This window comes from Vicugna pacos, chromosome X (genome assembly GCF_048564905.1).
Source record: "Vicugna pacos chromosome X, VicPac4, whole genome shotgun sequence".
Classification (NCBI taxonomy): Eukaryota; Metazoa; Chordata; class Mammalia; order Artiodactyla; family Camelidae; genus Vicugna; species Vicugna pacos.
In genome coordinates this window covers 113,027,793-113,048,409 of record NC_133023.1, presented here as the reverse complement: position 1 = coordinate 113,048,409, position 20,617 = coordinate 113,027,793, and the positions used below count along the sequence as shown (strand labels likewise).

General features: G+C 47.3%; 1 protein-coding gene across 2 annotated transcripts; it reads right to left on the bottom strand.

The window, feature by feature from the left end:
* Window positions 1-9,680: 9,680 nt before the first annotated feature.
* Window positions 9,681-18,551, bottom strand: TAFAZZIN (tafazzin, phospholipid-lysophospholipid transacylase). Of its 2 annotated transcripts, XM_006219548.4 has the most exons (10): window positions 18,084-18,551; window positions 17,792-17,920; window positions 16,733-16,778; window positions 16,406-16,491; window positions 11,773-11,853; window positions 11,608-11,649; window positions 11,323-11,385; window positions 11,111-11,163; window positions 10,660-10,737; window positions 9,681-10,540 (listed from the first exon to the last, which is right to left on the bottom strand). In XM_006219548.4, exons 1-10 carry the CDS (start codon window positions 18,190-18,192, stop codon window positions 10,439-10,441), a joined length of 789 nt encoding a protein of 262 aa, XP_006219610.1. In that variant the 5' UTR covers window positions 18,193-18,551; the 3' UTR covers window positions 9,681-10,438. The 2 variants fall into 2 exon arrangements, with proteins under 2 accessions (XP_006219610.1, XP_031527310.1); XM_031671450.2 differs by lacking the exon at window positions 11,111-11,163.
* Between the last annotated feature and the right edge of the window lie 2,066 nt (window positions 18,552-20,617).

The window sequence follows — 20,617 nt, the reverse complement described above, 5'->3', positions numbered from 1 at the left end:
GCGGCTTTGCCTCTCCGTTTTAATCTTCTCAGTACTTAAAATAGCAAGAGTGGTTTGGCTTTTTTTCCTGCAGATGAACCCTACCTGACACAGGTGAGGAGAGAAGAGGAGGAACACCAGCACTTACAGTGGGCAAGGAGGAGGAGCATCAGAGAGGAGGGGAAAATCCAGGGAAACCTAGTTTCAAGGACACCATGATTAACAATGTCATTGTCAACTGCTAGGAAGCAGGTAAGATGAGGATGGAGAACTTTCTTGGACTTAGCAACAACAATTTGGCAAGAGCAATGACAGTGTGGGGAAGCGGAGGCACGGTGTAGATTGTCCTTTCTCGAAGTTTGCCTTTAAGAGAGAAAAGTGACAGCTAGAGTCAGAAGATGGGAGACACCACCTCAAACGAATTAGGAGACTTTCACCTTTTTCTGTGCCATTTTTGATTTCTCAGATTGGTGACCATTAGAAGCAAGCAAAAAACCCAATAACTATAACCAAATATTGAATTCTTGTTAAGGATATGTACACGGTTTTATTTAGGAGGAAGTGATCTGATGTTTGCAACTTAGTTTGAAATGCACCAAAAATAAAATGGAGAGAGGGGGTGGCTATAGCTCAGTGGTAGAGTGCATGCTTAGCATGCATGAACTCCTGTATTCAATCCCCAGTCCCTCCATTAAAAAAAGGAGAGAAATTTAAGTACAGAGATAGGTGTATGATAAAGCAACGATAGTAAAATGTTAATGGCAGAATCTAGGGGGTGAGTATATGGGTGTTCACCATAAGCTTTTTTTTGACCTTGCTACATGTAGTGGGTTGAACAGTATCCCCCTGAAATTCATGTCTATCCAGAACTTGTAAATGTCACCTTATTTTGAAATAGGATTTTTGCAGATGCAGATAAAGTCATGCTGGATTAGGGTGGGCCCTAAATCCAATAACTAGTGTCCTTATAAGAAGAGGGAGATTTAGACACAGACACACAGGGAAGAAGGCCAGTTGATGACAGTTTTGTAGCTGCAAACCAAGGAACTCCTGGAGCCACCAGAAGCTGGAATAGGCAAAGAAAGATTCCTCCCTAGCACTTTCAGAGGGAGCACAGCCTTCTTGACACCTTGATTTTGGACTTCTAGCCTCCAGAACTGAGAGAATAAATTTCTGTTGGTTTAAGACTGCCAGTTTGTGCTGGTCTGTTACAGCAGTCCTGGGAAGCTAACACTACATGCTTGATATTTTTCATGACAAAAATACAGAGAGATGAACGTTTGATACTGCCCATTGTCAGCAGCAAGGATGTTAGGAAACAGAGTCTCACCTACACAGTGGTGAGAATATCAATTGGTAGAACTTTTTTGGAGGATAAGTTGGCAGCATCCAACAAGCTAAAATGTGTGTGACCTTTAACCAAGCAGTTTCCCTCTTAGGGATCCATTCAGCAGAAATACAGGATGCACATACAAAGCGATCAATTGCATCACCATTTGTTGCTGCAAAAATTGGGGCAATCATAACTGGACACTGGGACACTGTCCAGCCACTGCTACTACCACCCCCGCCCCTCAAACACCATCTCATTGGCAGAATTCAGTCTGTGTGCAGAACTCTCACTGCCTTGTAGGAAAAAAGCACAGCAGAAGGAGGGACTAGGTGCTGGGAGCCACTGCACCTTGCACACAGTGACTCCCACCCAGCTCCATGTGGCTGATAGGCCACTGATCACCTCCACTTGTCAGAGAAACTGCTTCTGAGATTGTAGTCCTGGTTGTCACCAGTGTGACTCGCACTAGGATGGCTAGGATGGTGACAGTTGAGCTAAAGAAAAGAGGTGGGCTGGACATGGTCAGGGGAGACAGCAGCTGAAGGTGGCTCTTGGAGTTGGGGACTGGGAGATGAGATCAGTTGGGGATAGTTAAGTTCAGGGTATTTGTAGGGTCCCCAAGTGGCAGTGGCCAGGCCAGGTGAGGGGAGCTTATGCTGGTGCTGGCTGTATCCCCAGAAGCCCTGAAGAAGTTTGAAGTCCTAGTGCCCTGATTTAATTTGTATTTTAAAGGGCTAGTCTGGCTCTGGTGAGCAGAGCAGATGAGATAGGAGAAAGATGAAAGGGGCTTGGCCAGGTTGATGGAGGGGCAGGAGGTAGGGCAGCTTTGGCTGGGCTTGCTGGCTGCCCTGGGGCTTACTTGCATTCCTTCAGTCAGTCAGTCACTCACCAAAGTCCTGCTTGGAGATCCTGGTCGGCCCAGCCCCCGGTAGGGGAAGAGCATGAGGGCCCCTAACCAGGGCGTCACAGCGTAGCTGACGTCCTCCAGGCCCAGAACAGACCTGGCAAGGGACCCATTTTAAGAGGAAAGTTCTATAACAGTGCCATGAGAGTGAAATCTGTCGATGGACCTTGGGGACCAGGAGAGCAGTGACACAGACTGACAAGAGGAGCCAGTGGCCATGGGCAAATTTAGGAACACAAAGGGCACCATTTAAAAAAATTTCAAGGCAAAGACATTCTTGAAATTGTGATCTTGCTGGCCAGCGGTCTCTTGCTCCCCATCCTTAGGGGAGAAAAGCCCTTGGCTGCTTTTTTTTCCCTTCCCTCAGTTGCCAGGTGTCCCTGGAGTGGTGACCTTCCCAGCTTCCTGAAGCACTTGCTCTGGGCCAGGCATTGAGTCAGACGCGGACCCTGCTCCTCGAGTTCACAATCTGGGGGGGAGGGTATAGCTCAGTGGTAGATTGTATGCTTAAACTGCACAAGGTCCTCAGTTCAGTCCCCAGTACTTTCATTAAAAAATAAAATAAATAAGTAAATATACCTAATTGACTCCCCCCACACCAAAAAAAGTTCAGAATCTGGTCTAGAGGAGATGTGGAATAATGTAGGCCACAACACAGGGTGATAGGTGTTCAAAAGCGGGAAGACACAGGGCTGGGAGGGAAGTGCAAAGAGTGGCACCCACGTGAGTCTGCTTTGACCACAAGGTGATATCCAAGCTGTCATTCCCTCAATGTTGACAGCACCCATGGGCACCTTCTGTCCTGGGGCTTTCTTTTTAGGGTAAAGGCATTTCTTCATTAAAATCCTTCTGGGCCCTCATCATCCCCTCGCCTTCTTAAATTGTCTTAATATAATATTGAACACATACTAAACTATGTGTGATATTTATGTGCTACAGCAATTACATGAGTGTTACATAGACATGTACAAGCTGTCTTACACGTTTCCAGTATATGAAATATACAGTAAAAGCAGCCCTCTTCACCCCGCCCCAGACTTCAGAGGCCACTGCCAATTCTTTGGCTAGGAATCTGTATCCCTCAAATCCCTTTTTCCCTGCCTCACCCCCAGAAGTAATTGCTAGCCTGAACTTGGTGTTTATTGTTCCCTCCTTTTTTTCCCTAGAGATTGACCACTTACGTATGTGTCGCTAAACCATCTAGTGCTTAGTCTGCTCGTACTTGAGATGATGAAATGGCATCGCCCTGCTCATAGTTCCACACAGAGGACGCAGGTTGTGTAGTACCATCCTTGCACAATCCAGTGTGTGAGCCTTCCACCACCCCTGGTTTTATTCTACTGTTGGCCGATGCTGGGGGTGCATCTTGTGGTTCCCGTGGTTGGCTGTGAGGCTCTTCCTGACCTCTGAGTGCAAGATGTCTCAGGGGCCGTGGCAGATGGCATCATTATTCACAATTATTCAGTCTCCCCCTTCCCTTCGGGAGCAATTCTCCTTGCCCATTGCCAGGCAGGAGATGAACTGGAAGGCAGGTTCAAGGACACCCCACTGTAGCTGTGATATGAGGATCAGGAGACCCCTACCTCCACTGTGGGAGTCTCTCAACACCCACAAAGCAAGTGACCGGGCCCTGGAACATTCCTGCCAAAGCCCCCGAACTCCACACTGTGCTTGCCGTGAGAACAAGGCAAAGGGGCTTACAAGCAGCAGAAATGTATTGCTCACAATTCCGGAGGCTGGAAGTCCAAGATCAGGGTGCCATCAGGGTAGAGGGAGGGCCCTCTTCCAGGTTGCAGACTTCTCATTGTATCTTCACTTGGTAGAAGGGGTGAGGGAACTCTCTGGAGCCTGTTTATAAGGCTCCAGATACCCATCATGAGGACTTAACCCTCCTGACCTAAGCACCTCCCACAGGCCCCACCTTTGAAGACCATTAGGGCATTAGGTTTCAACAGGAATTTGGAGGGGACACGGACATTCAGACCAGAGCATAAATGAAGCATGCATCCCTAAATACGGTGGTTTTGTTTTGTTTGTTTGAGGAACTTTATATAAATGGAATTGTTCAGTATTACATTTTGTGTCTAGATTCTCTACTCAAAGTTGGGAGGTTAATGGGAGTCATTGCATAATAGCAACATGACTGCTATTCCCCTGAGTAAATATTCTGCCAGCCCCTCAGCCCTTCTACTGTTGAGAGACATTGGAGTGGCTTCCCACTTTGGCTAGTATGGCTAATGGTGCTGCAGACAATTACATATATGTCTTATGGTGCACATATATGTACAGTTCAGTAGGTATATCTACCAGGTCATAGAGTATATGAGCTGGGTTGGATAGTGTCCCCCAAATTCATGTTCACCTGGAACCTCAGAATGTGACCTCATTTGGAAACAGGGTCTTTGCAAATATAATTAGTTAAGATGAGGTCATAACTGGAGTAGCGACCCCTAATCCAGTGACGAGTGTCCTTATAAGAAGAGAAAAACAGACACACAACGCAGAGAGGAGAGGGCCTTATGAAGCTAGAGGCAGAGATTGGAGTGATGTGTCTACAGGCCAAGGAACAGCAAGGAGAGGGGATGGAACAGATTCAGCAGGAACCAGCCCTACCAATACCCTGATTGCAGACTTCTGACCTCCAAAATTGTGAGAGACTAAATCTTGGTTGTTTTAAACCTCCCAGTGTATGGTACTTTCTGACTGCAGTTACAAAAAACTCATACAGTATATATATTTTCAGCTCTGCCATTTGCGTTTTGTCTTCTGTGGAATACCTGCTCGCATCAGTCTTCCCATTTTTTTCTGTTGGATTGTTATCTTTTTCTTGTTAATTTCTAGGAGTTCTTTATTTATTCTGAATATGAGCTCTGTGTTGGTTATATTACAAATCTCTTCCAGTCTGTAGCTTCCCTTTTCCCTCTCTTAATGATGTCTTCTGATGAATAGAACGTCTTAATTTTAATGTAGTAAAATGTAGCATTTTCTTGATGGTTAGTGTTTTTGTGTGTGTCCTGTTTAAGAAGCTTTTCCCTGCCCCAAGATTATGGAGATATTCTCCTACATTATCTTCTAGAAGTTGTCTTGTTTTTCCCTTTTATGTATGGTGTGAGGTAGGAGTCAAGTTTCTTTTTTTTCTATTGAAGTATAGTTGATTTACAATGTTCTGTTAGTTTCAGGCAAAGTGACACTCCTTTCTCTCTCTCTCTCTCTCCCCCTCCCTCCCTCTCCCTCCCTCCCTCTCTCTCCCTCCCTCTCTCTCTCTCTCTCTCTCTCTCTCTCTCTCTCTCTCTCTATATATATATATATATATATATAAAATCTTTTTCAGGTTCTTTTACATTATAGATTATTACAAGACATTGAATATAGAGATCCCTGTACTATACAGTAGGTTCTTGTTGTTTATCTATTCTATATATAGTGGTGTGTATCTGTTAATCCCAAACTCCTAATTTATCCCTCCCCCCTTCCCCTTTGGTAACCATAAGTTTATTTTCTATGTCTGTGAGTTTATTTCTATTTTGTAAATAAGTTCCTTTGTATCATTTTTTTAGATACCACATGTAAGTGATATCATATGACATTTGTTTTTCTCTGTCTGACTTATTTCACTCAGTATGATAATCTCTAGGTCCATCCACGTTGCTACAAATGGCATTATTTCATTATTTTTTATGGCTGAGTAATATTCATCGTATGTGTGTGTGTCTATATATATATATATATATATATATATAGACACACACACACACACACACACACACGTATCACATCTTCCTTATCCACTCATCTATCGGTGGATGTTTAGGTTGCTTCCATGACTTGCCTGTTGTAAATAGTGCTGCTATGAACATTGGGGTGCATGTATCTTTTCAAATTAGAGTTTTCTCCAGATATATGCCTGGGAGTAGGATTGCTGAATCATATAGTAACTATTTTTAGGTTTTTGAGGAACCTCCATACTGTTTTCCACAGGCTGCACCAGTTTACATTCCCACCAGCAGTGTAGCAGGGTTCCCTTTTCTCCACACCATCTCCAACATTCATTACTTGTACTCTTTTTAATGATGGCCATTCTGACTGATAAGAGGGGATACCTCATTGTGGTTTTGATTTGCATTTCTCTAATAATTAGCGATGTTGAGCATTTTTCATATGCCTGTTGGCCATCTGGATGTCTTCTTTGGGAAAATGTCTGTTTAGGTCTTCTGACCATTTTTTGATAGGATTGTTTGTTTTTTTTTTATATTGAGCTGTATGAGCTGTTTGTATATTTTAGAAATTAACCCCTTGTCAGTCACATCATTTGGTCAAGTTTCTTTTTTTCTTTTCCATAGGGACCTGCAATTGTCCCAGTACCATTTAAGATGAATATCCTTTACTCACTGTCTTGAAATACCAATTTTCTTGTATAGTAAGTGTCCATGTAACTGTGGGTCATTTGGGGGGCTCACTATTTCATTCTCCTAGTCAATTTGTGTATCCAGTACCACACTGTCTGAATTACTGTAGCTTCATAATAAACCTTGATACCCAGTAAGGCAAATCTTCCCACCTTATTCTTCATTTTCAAGAGGCTGTTCTTGGGCTATTGTGCTTCCATGTAAATTTTATCTTACTGGTTTTTAAACAGATTTTCCCAGGGGGGAATAATTCGGTTTATTTGTTTATTTATTTTAATGGAGGTACTGGGAATTGAACCCAGGACCTCATGCATGCTAAGCATGCGCTCTACCACTGAGCTATACCCATTCCCCCATATAAATTGTAGAATTAATTTGTTAGATTGATCAGATCATTTCAAACCTGATTAGATTATTTAAAGTAGTGGTAAGATATAAATAACATAAAATTTATCATTTTAGCAATTTTTATTTTTAAAAATTGTAAATATTCATAATATTAAAATTTACCGTTTTAACTATTTTTAAGTGTACAGTTGCATGGCATTAAGCACATTCACATTGTTGTGCAACCATCACCACCATCCATTGGTAGAACACTGTCATCATCTTAAACTAAAACTGTCCGCAATAAACACTAACTCCCCATTCCCTCCTCCCCTAGCCCCTGGCACCCACCATTCTATTCTGTCTCTATGAATTTGACTGCTCTAGGGACTTCATACAAATGGAATCATACGACATGTGGCCTTTTGTGTTTGGCACATTTCACTTAGCATAATAGTTTCAAGGTTCATGCATGTTGTAGCATGTGTCAGAATTTCTTTTTGTGGTAAATAACATTCCATCATGTGACCATTCCTTTCTCCATTCATCTGTTGGTGGACACTTGAGTTGTTTCCACCTTTCGGCTATTGTAAGTAATGCTGCTATAAACATGCGTGTGTAAATATCTGAATATTTGAACCCTGGTTAGCTTTTGACTGGAATTACATTAATCTGTAAATTGTGGAGAACTGACTTATTGTATCAAGTCTTCCTATTAATGAGCATGGGATCACTCTCCATTTACTTAGGTATTCCTTAATGTCTTTTAATAAAGTGTTACGATTTTCCTAATATAGGTCTTTCACATCTTTTGTTAGATTGATTCCTAGGTATCTTGTAACTTTTGTAAATGGTGTCTTGTTTAAAATTATATTTTCTAACTTTCTGTTGCTGGTGTATGTATAGAAATGCAGTTGATTTTTTGCACATATTGATCTTGTAGCTAGAAAACTTTCTAAACCCTTGTTTCCAAAAATGTGTCTGTAAATTCTTTTGGGTTTTTTATGTAGACAGTCCTCTCAGCAGCAAATAATGCCGGTTTTCTTTCTTTACAATTATTGTGACTTTGATTTCCTTTCCTTGTTTTACTGCTCTAGTACCACTAGTACAACAGTGATAGTCGACATCCTCATTTTGTTCCAGATTTTGAACAGAATGTTTCCAAAGCTTTAACATCAAAAATAGTAATTACTCCAGGTTTTTTGTAGTCTCCTTCAGATTAACAAAGGTTTTTTTGTGTGTGGATAGACTCTATCAGACTAAGAAAGTTCCCCTCTATTCATACTTTGCTCAGAATTTTTAAAATTATGAATATTTTCTCAGAGGCTTCTTCTGCATGTATTGAAATAATTGTATAGGTTTTCTCCTTTAATCAGTTAATATGGTGAATGGCATTTGTAGATTTTGCAAACCCAGGATAAGCCACATTTTGCTGCAAACCTAAAACTTCTCTAAAATAGTCTATATTAAAAAATACCACCTGGGCTTGTATCCAGAAGGAACCCTACTTCAGGATGACACCTGCACCCCAATGTTCATAGCAGCACTATTTACAGTAGCCAAAACATGGAAAAAGCCTAAATGTCCATCAACAGGTGACTGCATAAAGAAGATGTGGTATATTTATACAATGGAATACTACTCAGCCATAAAACCCAACAACATAATGCCATTTGCAGCAACATGGATGCTCCTGGAGAATGTCATTCTAAGCGAAGTAAGCCAGAAAGAGAAAGAAAAATACCGTATGAGATCGCTCATATGTGGAATCTAAAAAAAAAAAAAACAAAAAACAAACAAACAAAAACAAAGTGTAAATACAGGACAGAAATAGACTTATAGACAGAGAATAGACTTGTGGTTGCCAGGGGGGCGGAGGGTGGGAAGGGATAGACTGGGATTTCAAAATTGTAGAATAGATAAACAAGATTATACTGTATAGCACAGGGAAATTTACACAAAACATTATGGTAACTAACAGAGAAAAAAATGTGACAATGAGTGTGTATATGTCCATGTATGACTGAAAAATTGTGCTGAACACTGGAATTTGACACAACATTGTAAAATGATTATAAATCAATAAAAAATGTTAAAAAAATACCAAATTGCCTTTATACACTTTATAAATGTCATTTATGTGAAGTTTTAAAACCTATCAGGCAATATTTATATAATATTTATGGAGAGAAGGTTGTAAAAATACAAGAACATGGAAAAATGGAACATTTATTTAGGGTATAAAATCAGAACTCTCCATGAAACAGAGTTGATGTTTGTCCAAATGGATATATACATAAAAAGGGATGTTACATTTGGACCAATAAATGCTAACTGGCAAAGTCTGTTTTTTTCCTGTATTTATTTACAAGGGTTTCTTTTTTTTCCCCCAAGTGATTTTTCTCCCTTCTGGTCATTTTAAAAAACCTTTATTTTGAAATAATTCTAGATTCACATGCAGTTGCAGTCCTAATCATCTTTGTGATTCCATCTTTTCTTTCTTTCTACTTTTTTTTTGTGGGGGGAGGTAATTAGGTTTATTTATTTATTTATTATTTTAGAGGAGGTACTGGGGATTGAACCCAGGACCTCATGCACACTAGGGATATGCTCCACCACAGAGCTACACCCTCCCCTATCAAGTGCTCCTGATGCACCCAGAGTTCTAAGGGCCCAGCCTTCCTGTCCAGTGGGTCACATCCCATCCGCACCCCTATAGAGAGGCCAGAGGTCAAAGAGCACAACACAGATGCTTTATTGTTTATAAAACATGAAAACCTAGGCCCCCAGGGATTCAAGTCATGCCAGGGAGGTGGGAAGGATGGAGAAGTTGGTGGGCCCCAGCACAGGGGCAAATGGCCAGGTCTCTGGCCCTTGCCGCAGGCTCCGTTTGGCTGGGCTACACTTCAGGAAAAGGGCTGCTCTTCTGCCTGCAGCTCCCATGCCTGTGAGGGAGCCTGGGCGGAAGGAAGACATGGCTGATGGCCATCCCTGAGCAAATGGTGAGCAGCTCCTGGATCAGAGCAGGCGGGGGGCCAGGCCACGGGCCTGGTGGGCCCCTTGAAGCTCTGGCCTGGCCACCCGCCCCTTCAACTAACCTCCCTCCAGGCACCAACCCTGAGAGAGAACACCTTGAAGGCAAGAAGGAAGGAAGCCCCTGCTGAAATTTCCCCCTCCCTGCCTGGCCAGGTGGGAGGAGCATCAGAGACCTCCTTCAACTGGAGAACCGCAGAGGAGCTGGAACGCTCACCAACTAGGAGACAGCACCCATTGAGGATGCTGGAAAAATCTGTCTGAAAAACCGTATCTGAGCTCAAAGCATCAGTCCATCCCCCAGCCCAGCTCTGGGCGGCACGAGAAGCCAAAGACAGTACTGAGAGCCCAGCAGCTGGGGCTTGGGTCTTAGAGTGCCTCTTCCCCCCCACGCCCGCCTCCCCACCCTTCCCCAGTCCCAGAGGAAGCTAGGGCAGGGTCTGGGTGGGGTGCCGCCTATCTTCCAGGCTGCAGGTGGTTGTGGAGCTGCTCTGCCTGGGTCTTAAGGCGCTGGAATTCCTCCTGAATGAAGTCAGTCAGGGCTTTGCGCATCTCCACCTGAGGGGAAGGACAGCGGCTGGTCTGCAGCCCTCAGGGAGCCTGCCTGGGGTCCCCCAGAGGCCAAGCGCACTGGAAGGGCTAGGACAGCTACAAAACTGCCTGGGGGAGGAACTCACAGCTGACTTGTTCTCTGCCCGGAGCCGCTCCAGCACAGGCAGGGCACTGAAGGGCTTCCCGATCAGCACGGTGATTTTCTGTGGGGAGGCCAGCCGCCAATGGGTGACAGGAACAGGGGGTTGCCCATGGCCCCAGGGCCCCAAGGAGCCAGAAGCCGAATCCTGTCCCTAACTTGCTGAGTACTCCATCGGGTCTAGGCTCCCTCTTCATGATGAGGCGGTCGGGTGCAGGGACGTCCACAGGCCATCCCAGTCCTGGGGTCCATGCTCTAGTCATCCTGTCCCCACCCCAGACCTTACTTCCTTCACTCTCCTTCTCCTGGCCTTGGTGCCAGGAAGTCCCTCTCTATGTCCCACTCAGTTCCCCTGAATCTGGCCTCAGCAGTGTTGAGTGGGAGGCCCAGGGCAGACGGCAGACAGACAGACAGACAAGGTCGCAGCCCCTACCCACCTGTCCGAAGCGGGGGAAGTAGGGCGGGCTGTTAGGAAGGACGTCATTCATCCCTGCAGCACAGCAGATAGAAGGCCAGGGAGCGGGTGGAGGGTGGAGCAAGGCGGCCTAGGCACCCTCTCCCTGCCATCCGGTGGACCCCCCCACCCCACGACCACCACCAAGCGAGGCCCCTGTCTCGCCCCTCTCCCCGGCCCTAAAGGGAGGCTCACCAACATGCCACAGTGGCAGGATGACAGGGTTGAGATGACATTCAGCAATCAGGCGTCCAATTCCTGCCCCAGGGAGAGGCAGAAACGTTGGCGCAAGTGGAGTTTCAGTGCCGGCTACGACCAGGGCCACTGCTGCCCTCCCTCAGTTAAAACCAGCCCCCCGGGCCAGCCCCTGTGTAAGGCGAGCTCTTGTCTCGGCACCTGCCCCCTTCCTGTTAGTACCAGCACCCCCAGCTGCCCCGTCTGCCACAGGCTGCCCAGCCAGAGAGGGCCGGCAGCTCTTACCCCACTTGAAGCGCAGGAACTCGGAGCTCATGTTCACTTTCCCTGTTCAGAGCGGACAGAGGACAGAAGTGGGGCTTTGGGTGCCACCAGGCAGGGGCAAGGGGCAGTGCCACCCATGTTTGTTTGTTTTTTTCAAACAGTTGCGACCCTGCCAGCCCCACTGACCTTCTGGGAAGATGTGCACCCAGTCCCCGTGGTTGAGCTTCTCCAAAATGAAATCCATTCCCCTCTGGTAGACGCCATCCCCTGCCGAGAAAAAGGCCTCTCCCTGTCAGTCCCCATTTTCCCAAGGCCACTCCTTCTCAATCCCGAGGAATGAAGCAGCAGATCGGGGGCATCCACGGGAACACTGGCTACTGCCAGGCCACACCATGGCCCTTGCCATCCTTCATTCAGTAATATCCTCTAAACCTCTAAGTGCCTGTTCCGTGCAAGGAAGCATCATCATCTCAAATTGTCTCCCACTGAAGTTCTGAACGTGGCCATTCCTCTACCGACCTATGACCCTGCCTTTCACCTGCTGGTCCCACCACAGCCTCACCCACTGAGCGACTTCAGCCGCAGTCATACAGCTGCAGCATGTCCCTTCACAGACCCCCAGGTCAACTCACTGTGCTCCCTGCCTCCCCACCTGGGCTCTTGGAGCCATGAGATGAGCCACCCCTGGGGTGAGCCTACCATCTGCCGCCTCTGGCCCAGAGGGAGCTGCAGGAGCAAACCAAATCCACTCATGACTTCCAGCCTCGCTTGGACCCCAGATTGGAACACCAACCCTCCCCCTGGTGTCTCTGCCGGGCCAGTTCCCACAGCTGCTCCTCACAGGCCTCCCAGCCCTGCCTAAGCCCGCAGCCTCTGCTGGCCCTCTCTCCTGCTGACCCCTTCCTTGCAGGGCTCCCCCTGAAAACCAGACTCTCCCTTTGTGAGGCCTCTTGGGAAAGGGAGAACATTTGCTGGAACACAAAGTGTCATTGAGAGTTGGGAAAACTCAAACTTGCTAGTCTTGAAAAAAGTGGGGTCGAGCTGCCCCCAGTGCTAGCAACACTCGCCTTGGAAATGCCCTGAGACCATGACATGACCCAGGTGGCCTAGAAGTCAGCAACAACACAGACACCAATGCCTAATGCTGCATGCTGGCTTGCAACTTGAAGTCACGTGGGGACAACCTGTGCCCACACGCAGTAAGAATCTCATCAACCTTGTCTGAATAGTGGGCAGAGACAGAGAAGAGGGGGCTGAAGAAGGAGGGTAAATATCCTTATCAGGTAAGGAGTAGACAGCCATACCACAAAGAGGGAGAGAGACAGATGGACAGACAGGCAGACATTGGGACTATCTTGGGCCAAGGCACTAAGAAATGGACTTTCAACCTATTCTCTGCAAGGCCAAGTCTTTTTGGAAGGTGTTAGATATGTGTTCAGGATTCTCAACCCAACCCAAATGGGAACCTGGCCCAGCAACTCTGTCAGAGGCTGGCACTGGGGAGTCACCACCCACGACAGTTTCTTAGGGCATTGTGAGGGAGAGCACAGGGTCCCCTACTTGGGATCACATTACCTCATAGGGGTGAGTTTCAGAGGTGCAGGCTCCTTCTCTACAAAAACCCACTGCTGCACCTGAGTCATCCAGCTTGAAACCGAAATTTAAAACTACTACAGCTGTGCGCTGACAGCAGCACCTCACGGTGCTCAGCTTTTGCAAATGCTATTTTCGCTCTGCTGCTTAGCTAGTACGCAATCACTTTGATACTTCATGTCATATCACAAGGCCTGTGCCTGGGGGGAAAAGGGAGGCTTTTGGAACACAGGAGCAAAGTGCACCAGGTACTTCCTTTGCTTCAACACTAGCTGTGAGATCTTTGCTGCACAACACAAGCATTTGAGAAACAGCTTGTCCCTGTCCACTTTCTTTCACTGGAAGGCGCTGAGGATGAAGATTTTGCTTTCTGTTTTTATTGTACAATAAAACTTAGATGCAGGTCAGAAAGAATGAGACTAGATGTGGACATGGAAGGCCTCTGAGGTTGCAGAAAGGAGGAACTGAGACTCAGGGACAGGGGCACAAGAGCAGAGTTGCACTTCTCAGAGCAGAGCACAACACACAACGGCTTTCACTAGCCAGCATGCTGGAGCCTCTGCTTGTGTTTTAGAGAAATGAAGTAGCCCCCAAAAGCAGCGGGAAGCGAAGTGTTCCCGGCAGCCGTCTCTGTGGAGTAAGGAGGTCTGAGGGGCTGGACGGGCTGGCACTGCAGCTTTTCATTAAAACTCTTGTTAATTATTTGAGGTTTTGTTTTGGATTTTACCATGTTTTATGTGGGAGACAAACTTGGGTTAACAAAGTTTGACACTGAAATAATTGCTTTTGCCAGATCATATTCTCACCTTTATGTATTCTCACCTTTATATAAGGGTGTAAGAAATGTATAATCAAAACCCATGCTTTCTATATTTGTCATTATACTGCTCCTCCAAAGAAAAATGTCCAAAAGCATAAAAGACTGAACTCTCAGTACCAGCCACCACCTTCTAACACCTTCTCTGTGGAACTTCGCTCAGCTGCCATGAAGCTGCCGTGCCAGCAGGAATCTGCCACAAACTGTCTCCTCGCCATGAAAGGCACAGACATGCTTTGCTCGCTTTGCTTAGTTCGAGGTCATAGACTCAGGGCTGCTTGTGCTTATGGAAAACCATAGCTCGTCCCTCGCCCTAACCGGCAGGACGTGCTTCACTTACCAGGCACAGGTGGATAGTGCAGGCCACTTCTGCTCACAGAAGACTGTGGCTGAGCCCTCAGCTGGGGACAGCGGGGCTGCTTCACGTGCTTAGACGATTTCTGACCATAGTATGGAGACTCCGCGGTGCTCTGGGTTTTCATTATCAGTTATTTGGAACACTGTAACCTTGCTCATGATTGAGGTTTAAAATAACCATTTGTACTATCGATATTGTAACCTTCTCTCTAAGTATAAATTAAGATTATAATGTTTCTGTTTTTCCCGAACTGAAACTGCTGACCAGCATCCCTGCACGTACACCATGCCCCTTACTCAGTCCTATGACATATTTCACTCTGATTCTTTGACTATTCTCAATAAATACAAGAGCTTTGGAGGAGCTCAGGGAATCAGTCTCCGGCTCCCTCTCACTCTCTTGACATGGTAAAGTCTTGAGTAATCTCGTTCTTCCGCAGTGGGACTTTTGCTGGACAAAACCCATGACGACCAGAACCCAGTTTTACCTCCACCTACCAGAAATAAGAAACCTTCCCTTGACCATCTAATACCCTTACTTCCTCTTCTTTCTTCTTCCTCACAAGGGAACCTCTGGGAGGTGTGGCCACCCCACCCCAAAGGCCGTCAGTCCAAGGAAATGGCTTCTCCCTGGTCGCTGGAGGCTTCCACAGTTCCAAAAGGCCTGCTTTGCTTCCTTCTTCTCGGGCCACAGCTCTCTGCTGCCTTGGTGGTTTGTTGGTCCTGTGCTCTGAGGTGCTGCCCTGGGCCCCTGCTCTCTGCCCACTCTCCCCCTCTACAATCTCCTTCTATGCCTGTCACTTCATTTTTCGTTGAGTCCCCAGTAGCTTTGTTCTCAACCATTCTTTTGAGTTCCAGAACTGCGCAGCCCACTGTCTCTAGGCCTGCTCCACTCCTCAGATGAAGTGCGTGCAAAATGAGATTCACCTCCCCTTGCATCCCCCATACTGCTTTCCCCTAGTCCCATCCTCCCAGTGGCTCACTGTCCCCAGATGTCACCTAGTGTCATCTTTAAGTTTACTTTTCCTCGCCCCCTCCTACACCCAATCTGTCACCAAGTCCTGTCAACTCTGCCTCCAGAGCACATCTTAAACCAGTCCCCCTCTCTGGCTCTCCCCTCTCTGGGCCCCGGAGGCCCAGCGATAGTCCCTAACCAGGCTCCCTGCCTCCACTCCGCCCTGCTCCTGTCAGTCAGCCAAGCTGCAGCCAGGGTGCTCTCTCTCTGAATCACAGACAAGAAAGCATGTCACTACCCTGACAAGAAAGGAGAGCCCCAAATTCTTAAGATGAGTATTCCAGAACCTTCAAATTCAGCCTGCAACTCACATTTTCTACCTTTATCACTTACCTCTCCAGTGCCTGCTATGTGCTTTCCATGTCTAGGGCACCTCTACTTTCATACTCTGTCTGGAAAAATCCTACTTCCACACAGGAAAAAGCAACCTGGCTTTGAATCCTGGCTTTGCTACCCCTTGCCCTGTGACCTTGGGCCAGCGTCTTAATCCCTCTGAGCCCCCTTACCTGGAGAATGGGGATCAAAACAGCCCCTACCTCCTGAGGCTCTCGAGACAGGCTGAGTAGTCACTTGACTTCACCCCTTGCCCCACAAGCGTGTTTGTTCTCCCCAGCCCTGCAGCTGCCAGCACATGCCACCGCCATCACAGACCAATGACATCACACTGCCATCAGTAAGTCTCTTAGCAACATCCTCCAGGAAAGGAACTGTGGGTAATGCCTGCTTGACTTCTAACGCCAGAGCCCCAGGGTCTCACACTCCTTGGGCACTCGCAGAGAACTGAGTGCTCTCCAAGAAGGCATCACCCAGAGTAGTGAGTGCCACCTCTCCTGCCACACAATGGAGCTGGTGAGGCAACAGCCCCAGCTCCCCTTGCTCCCAGGCTGCCTGTCCCACTTGGGTCCCTCTATTCCCAGTGCTGCCAAGCCAGAGGCACTGGCCACCAGTCTCCCTGCCCCAAGGGAGGCCAGAGCAGCTCCCAGAAGCACCTCCCTGTACCCACTGGCCCACCGGCCCCTCCCAGAAGAGCAGCGCACCTCGGCACACGGGCACACACTTGCCCAAGCTGAAGAAGTGGGAGTGCAGCTCCTTGGTGAAACAGATGTCTGCGGCCGCGGGGGTCCTGGAGTGGATAAAGACCCAATCATCCCTGCCTTCCCTGCACCCTGCCCTCCCTGCTGCGTGATGCCTGGCATCCTCAGAAATGCAGGATGGAGGCACAGGAGGGCCTGCGGGGCCCCACCCTATGCCCTGCCTGGACTGCTGGATGCCGCCTCCTGGGCAGAGCAGGAGGAGGAGGGCAAATCTGGGCAGAGATGGGTGAGGCCTGCTGGGCCCACTGTGAGGGGACCATTCCTCCTCACCAACGCATCAACTTCAGGTTCCAGATGTGGCGGAGTTTCAGGATCCCTAGAGAAGGAGAGGAAAACCTTCATGCCTCAACTTACCTTGGACCTAAGGGAGTCTTTTCTGTCATCGTTTCAGTGAATGAGGGACAAAGACAGTAGCATCACCATTTCCCTATGGCCCAAAGTGGCATCTTACAGACCCTTGGGGTGGACCCCCAAGTGCTCCCTGGCTCCTCCCTCTCTCCCATCCCCTCCACATCTGGTCTGCCTACTTCCCTGATATATTTTGATGCTACCTATTCTTCCACCCCTTCTCCTCCATTGTCACGGCCACCACCCTAGTCCAGGCTACTGGATGGCTCTAACGCCTCCTTCCTGGTGTCTTGGGATCTGCCCATGGCACCCTACAGGCCATTCTCTGCCCAGTGGCCAGAGTGAGCTCTGAAAGGCTCTGTTTAGACCACATGGCTCCCCATGAGCTCTACAATAGTCTAACCGTCTAAGTTCAGCAGGGGAAGCCCTGGGCACCCCTGTACCCAGCCATCTGGGTTACTGGTGCCATGCAACTCCCTGTGAAGTCAGTGGAGAAGGAACTTCTACGTGGGGAACTGGGCTCCCAAAGAGCATGGTTGGAGGTTCAAAACCCAGCCTGGGGCAAACCTGGAACCAGGACACAGGTGTTCCTGCCCCTAGCCTAGAGCTTCCTTGGCAGGACACCCTACGGTCCTCAGATTTGTTCCCAAGGCTCTGTGGAACCTTCAGCGGTTTAGAGTATGGAGAGTTCCACCGGCCTGACACATGAGAGTAAAGAAGCTGTCAGACCTTGTCCTGCGGCCATTTCCTCACTTCTTCATTCCCTCCAAATTTCTGAGGCCCTCTCCAAATCACATTCTCTAAGAGGATGCTGAAGGGACCACAAATCAAATTTTCATCCCTGGGGCAGAACCCCCCGCGAAACAGGAGTCCCACGGTTATATAAAAAGCCCAGTGAGAAGCGCGTCTGTTCTGCTTTGGTTTGGCCCTGTCCCAGGTTCTCTCTTTGCCGCCCTGTGCCCAGCACACTGGTCCATGTACCCCAAAGATGAGGATCATCCATGCAGGACTGGTGATTGGAGACCGTGATGAGGGGCGTGGCTGGGCCTCGGTTCTCGATGAGCTCATACAGCACCTCCTTGTTGTGGACAGTGAGGTGGTTCATGAACTCTGGAGGGAGAGGGGGAGTATGGGGGTCTTGGCCTCCTTCTCCCGGGAGCCAGGATTCCCCCCATCCAAGCTAGCCCCTGCCAGCGCCCACAACCCCCAACCCTAATTCTGGCTGGGCATGGAGACCCGTAGCCGACCCTGCCTCGGGTTTGGGCCCACTCACTAGTCCAGAAGCAGCTGTAGGTGCCCACAAGGCCCATGACGACGCTGCTGGCCAGGGTCCAGGTGAGCGGCGGTACCGCAGGGAACGGCCACTTCACGTGTAGGGGCATCTCCCACCGGCCGAGCTTTCCCCACCGCCCTCGGCGGCCCGGCGCTCCCCCTGCCCCGGGGCAGCCTGTGGGGCCGCTCTAGGTCTGTGTCGCCAACCGCTCGGGAGCCGAGTCCCTGACAGGCATGCGCCACAGACGGACGCCACGGCTCGGCGCGACAGGGGACTCGACCAAGGTCACCTCGCGGGTCAGGCTAGAACCGGGACCGGCCCCGCTGTCTTGCCACAGACTAGCCGCCAGGGAGTTAGGAGACCAGAGACGCCCTGAGGTACTGGAGGATGGCGAGAGGAGCCAGGAGCCCCGCGCACCCGCCGGAAAGCGAGCCTGCGACGGCGCCGGGCTCCACCGCCGTCTGTCGCAAAACGCGCTCGGGATGCTTGACGGCAGCAGGGGCGGGCCCGCGGGCCTCGTGGCTCCGCCGCGGCCCCGCCCAGCTCCGGCTGACTTTCAGTTCGAGGCCGTGGACTGGCTGAGCATCGCTTTTGTCTCCTTAATTCGTTCCCAGAAGTCTCGTGGGTCACGTGGGCTGCACAGCACGATTACCTGACACCACTCAACTCGGAGCTGGCGGAACACTTTTACTTTGGTTTTTCCCCCTCTTTGTTTTCATTAATTTCATGTAACATGGAATTAACCATTTTATAATATTTATAGCATTTTATATTGTATCTATATTATGTATGTAACATTAATGTTATGTTATATATTGTATATATTGCATTACGTAATTTTACACTGTTACCTACATACAATTTTATATGATTACAATGTTATGTATATATGTAACATGTAATGTGTGATGTAATATGTAGTATATACCAGTATAGAACATAAAATAGGAAATATTATACATGTTTTATAATGTTTTATATCGTTTAGTACATCCTCAGTGTTGTCAAACACCACCTCTAACTAGTTCCAAAAATGTTCCTCCCTCCAAAACAAAGTCCTGTACTTCTTAAGCAGTCTGTTTTTTATTTTTAAAACAAAGCATACGAGGGGAAGGTAGAGCTCCGTGGTGGAGCGCATGCTTAGCATCAGGACATCCTGAGTTCAATCCCCAGTACCTCTATTTAAAAAAATTTTTTAATAAAGCAAAGCATAATTTTACTTATTTTTTAAATTTTTTGAATTTTAAACTATGTATGTATTTATTTTACAATATCATAGTTTTTAACTGAAGTATAGTTGACGTACAATATATATGTTACAGGTATACCATATAGTGAGTCACAATTTTTAATGTTATACTCCATTTATAGTTATTATAAACTATTGGCTATATTCCCCATGGTGTACAATCCATCCTTGTAGCTTATTTTATTTTTATTTTTATTACTTTTTAAATATATTTTTACTGAAGTATAGCCAGTTTACAATGTTGTGTCAATTTCTCATGTACAGCACAATGCCTCAGTCATATAGGAACATACATATATTTGTTTTCATATTCTCTTTCACTATAAGTTACTACAAGATATTGAATATAGTTCTCTGTGCTATACAGTATAAACTTTTTGTTTATCTATTTTTTATATATTAGTTAGTATCTGCAAATCTCAAACTCCCAATTTATACCTTCCCACCTCTCCTCCCTGGTAGCCATAAGTTTGTTTTCTATGTCTGTAAGTCTGTTTCTGTCTTGTAAATAAGTTTGTCTTTTTTTAGATTCCACATATGCATGATATATGCTATTTTTCTTTCTCTTTCTGGCTTACTTCACTTAGAATGACATCCTCCAGGTCCATCCATGGTGCTGCAAATGGCATTATTTTATTCTTTTTTAAGGCTGAGTAGTATTCCATTGTGTAAATACACCACAATGTCTTTATCCAGTCATCTGTCGATGGACATTTAGGTTGTTTCCATGTTTTGGCTATTGTAAATAATGCTGCTATGAACACTGAGGTGCATGTGTCTTTTTGAATTAAGGTTCCCTCTGGATATATATATCCAGAAGTGGGATTGCTAGATCATATGATAAGTCTATTTTTAGTTTGTTTGAGGAATCTCCATACTATTTCCCATAATGGCTGCACCAGCATAATTTTATTGATTAAAAACTCTTTTCCAACCTTCTGCTCATCACCACCCCCAATCCACTAGCGTGTAGGTCCTGCCAGCGGGGACATTGCCCTGAAGACCGAACTACAACCATCCAGTGAAGACCCATTGCCCGCCCACAGACCCCGCCCGAGTCCCCCACTTGTCCCAACAGCGACAGTATAGGACCCCACAGGGCACTGAGCTGCCCACTCTCTAATCTCCTCTCGGGTACAGTTCTTCAGTCCGCCCTTGACTTCCACCACTATGGTCAGTTCCAGCGCGGATGGTCGCTCACTTTGGGTATCCAGAGCGCTCGGGAGTGTGCAGCCACATTGAGGCCCGGCCCGAATACCTGGAGAAAAGGCTCTTGTTCTCTGGG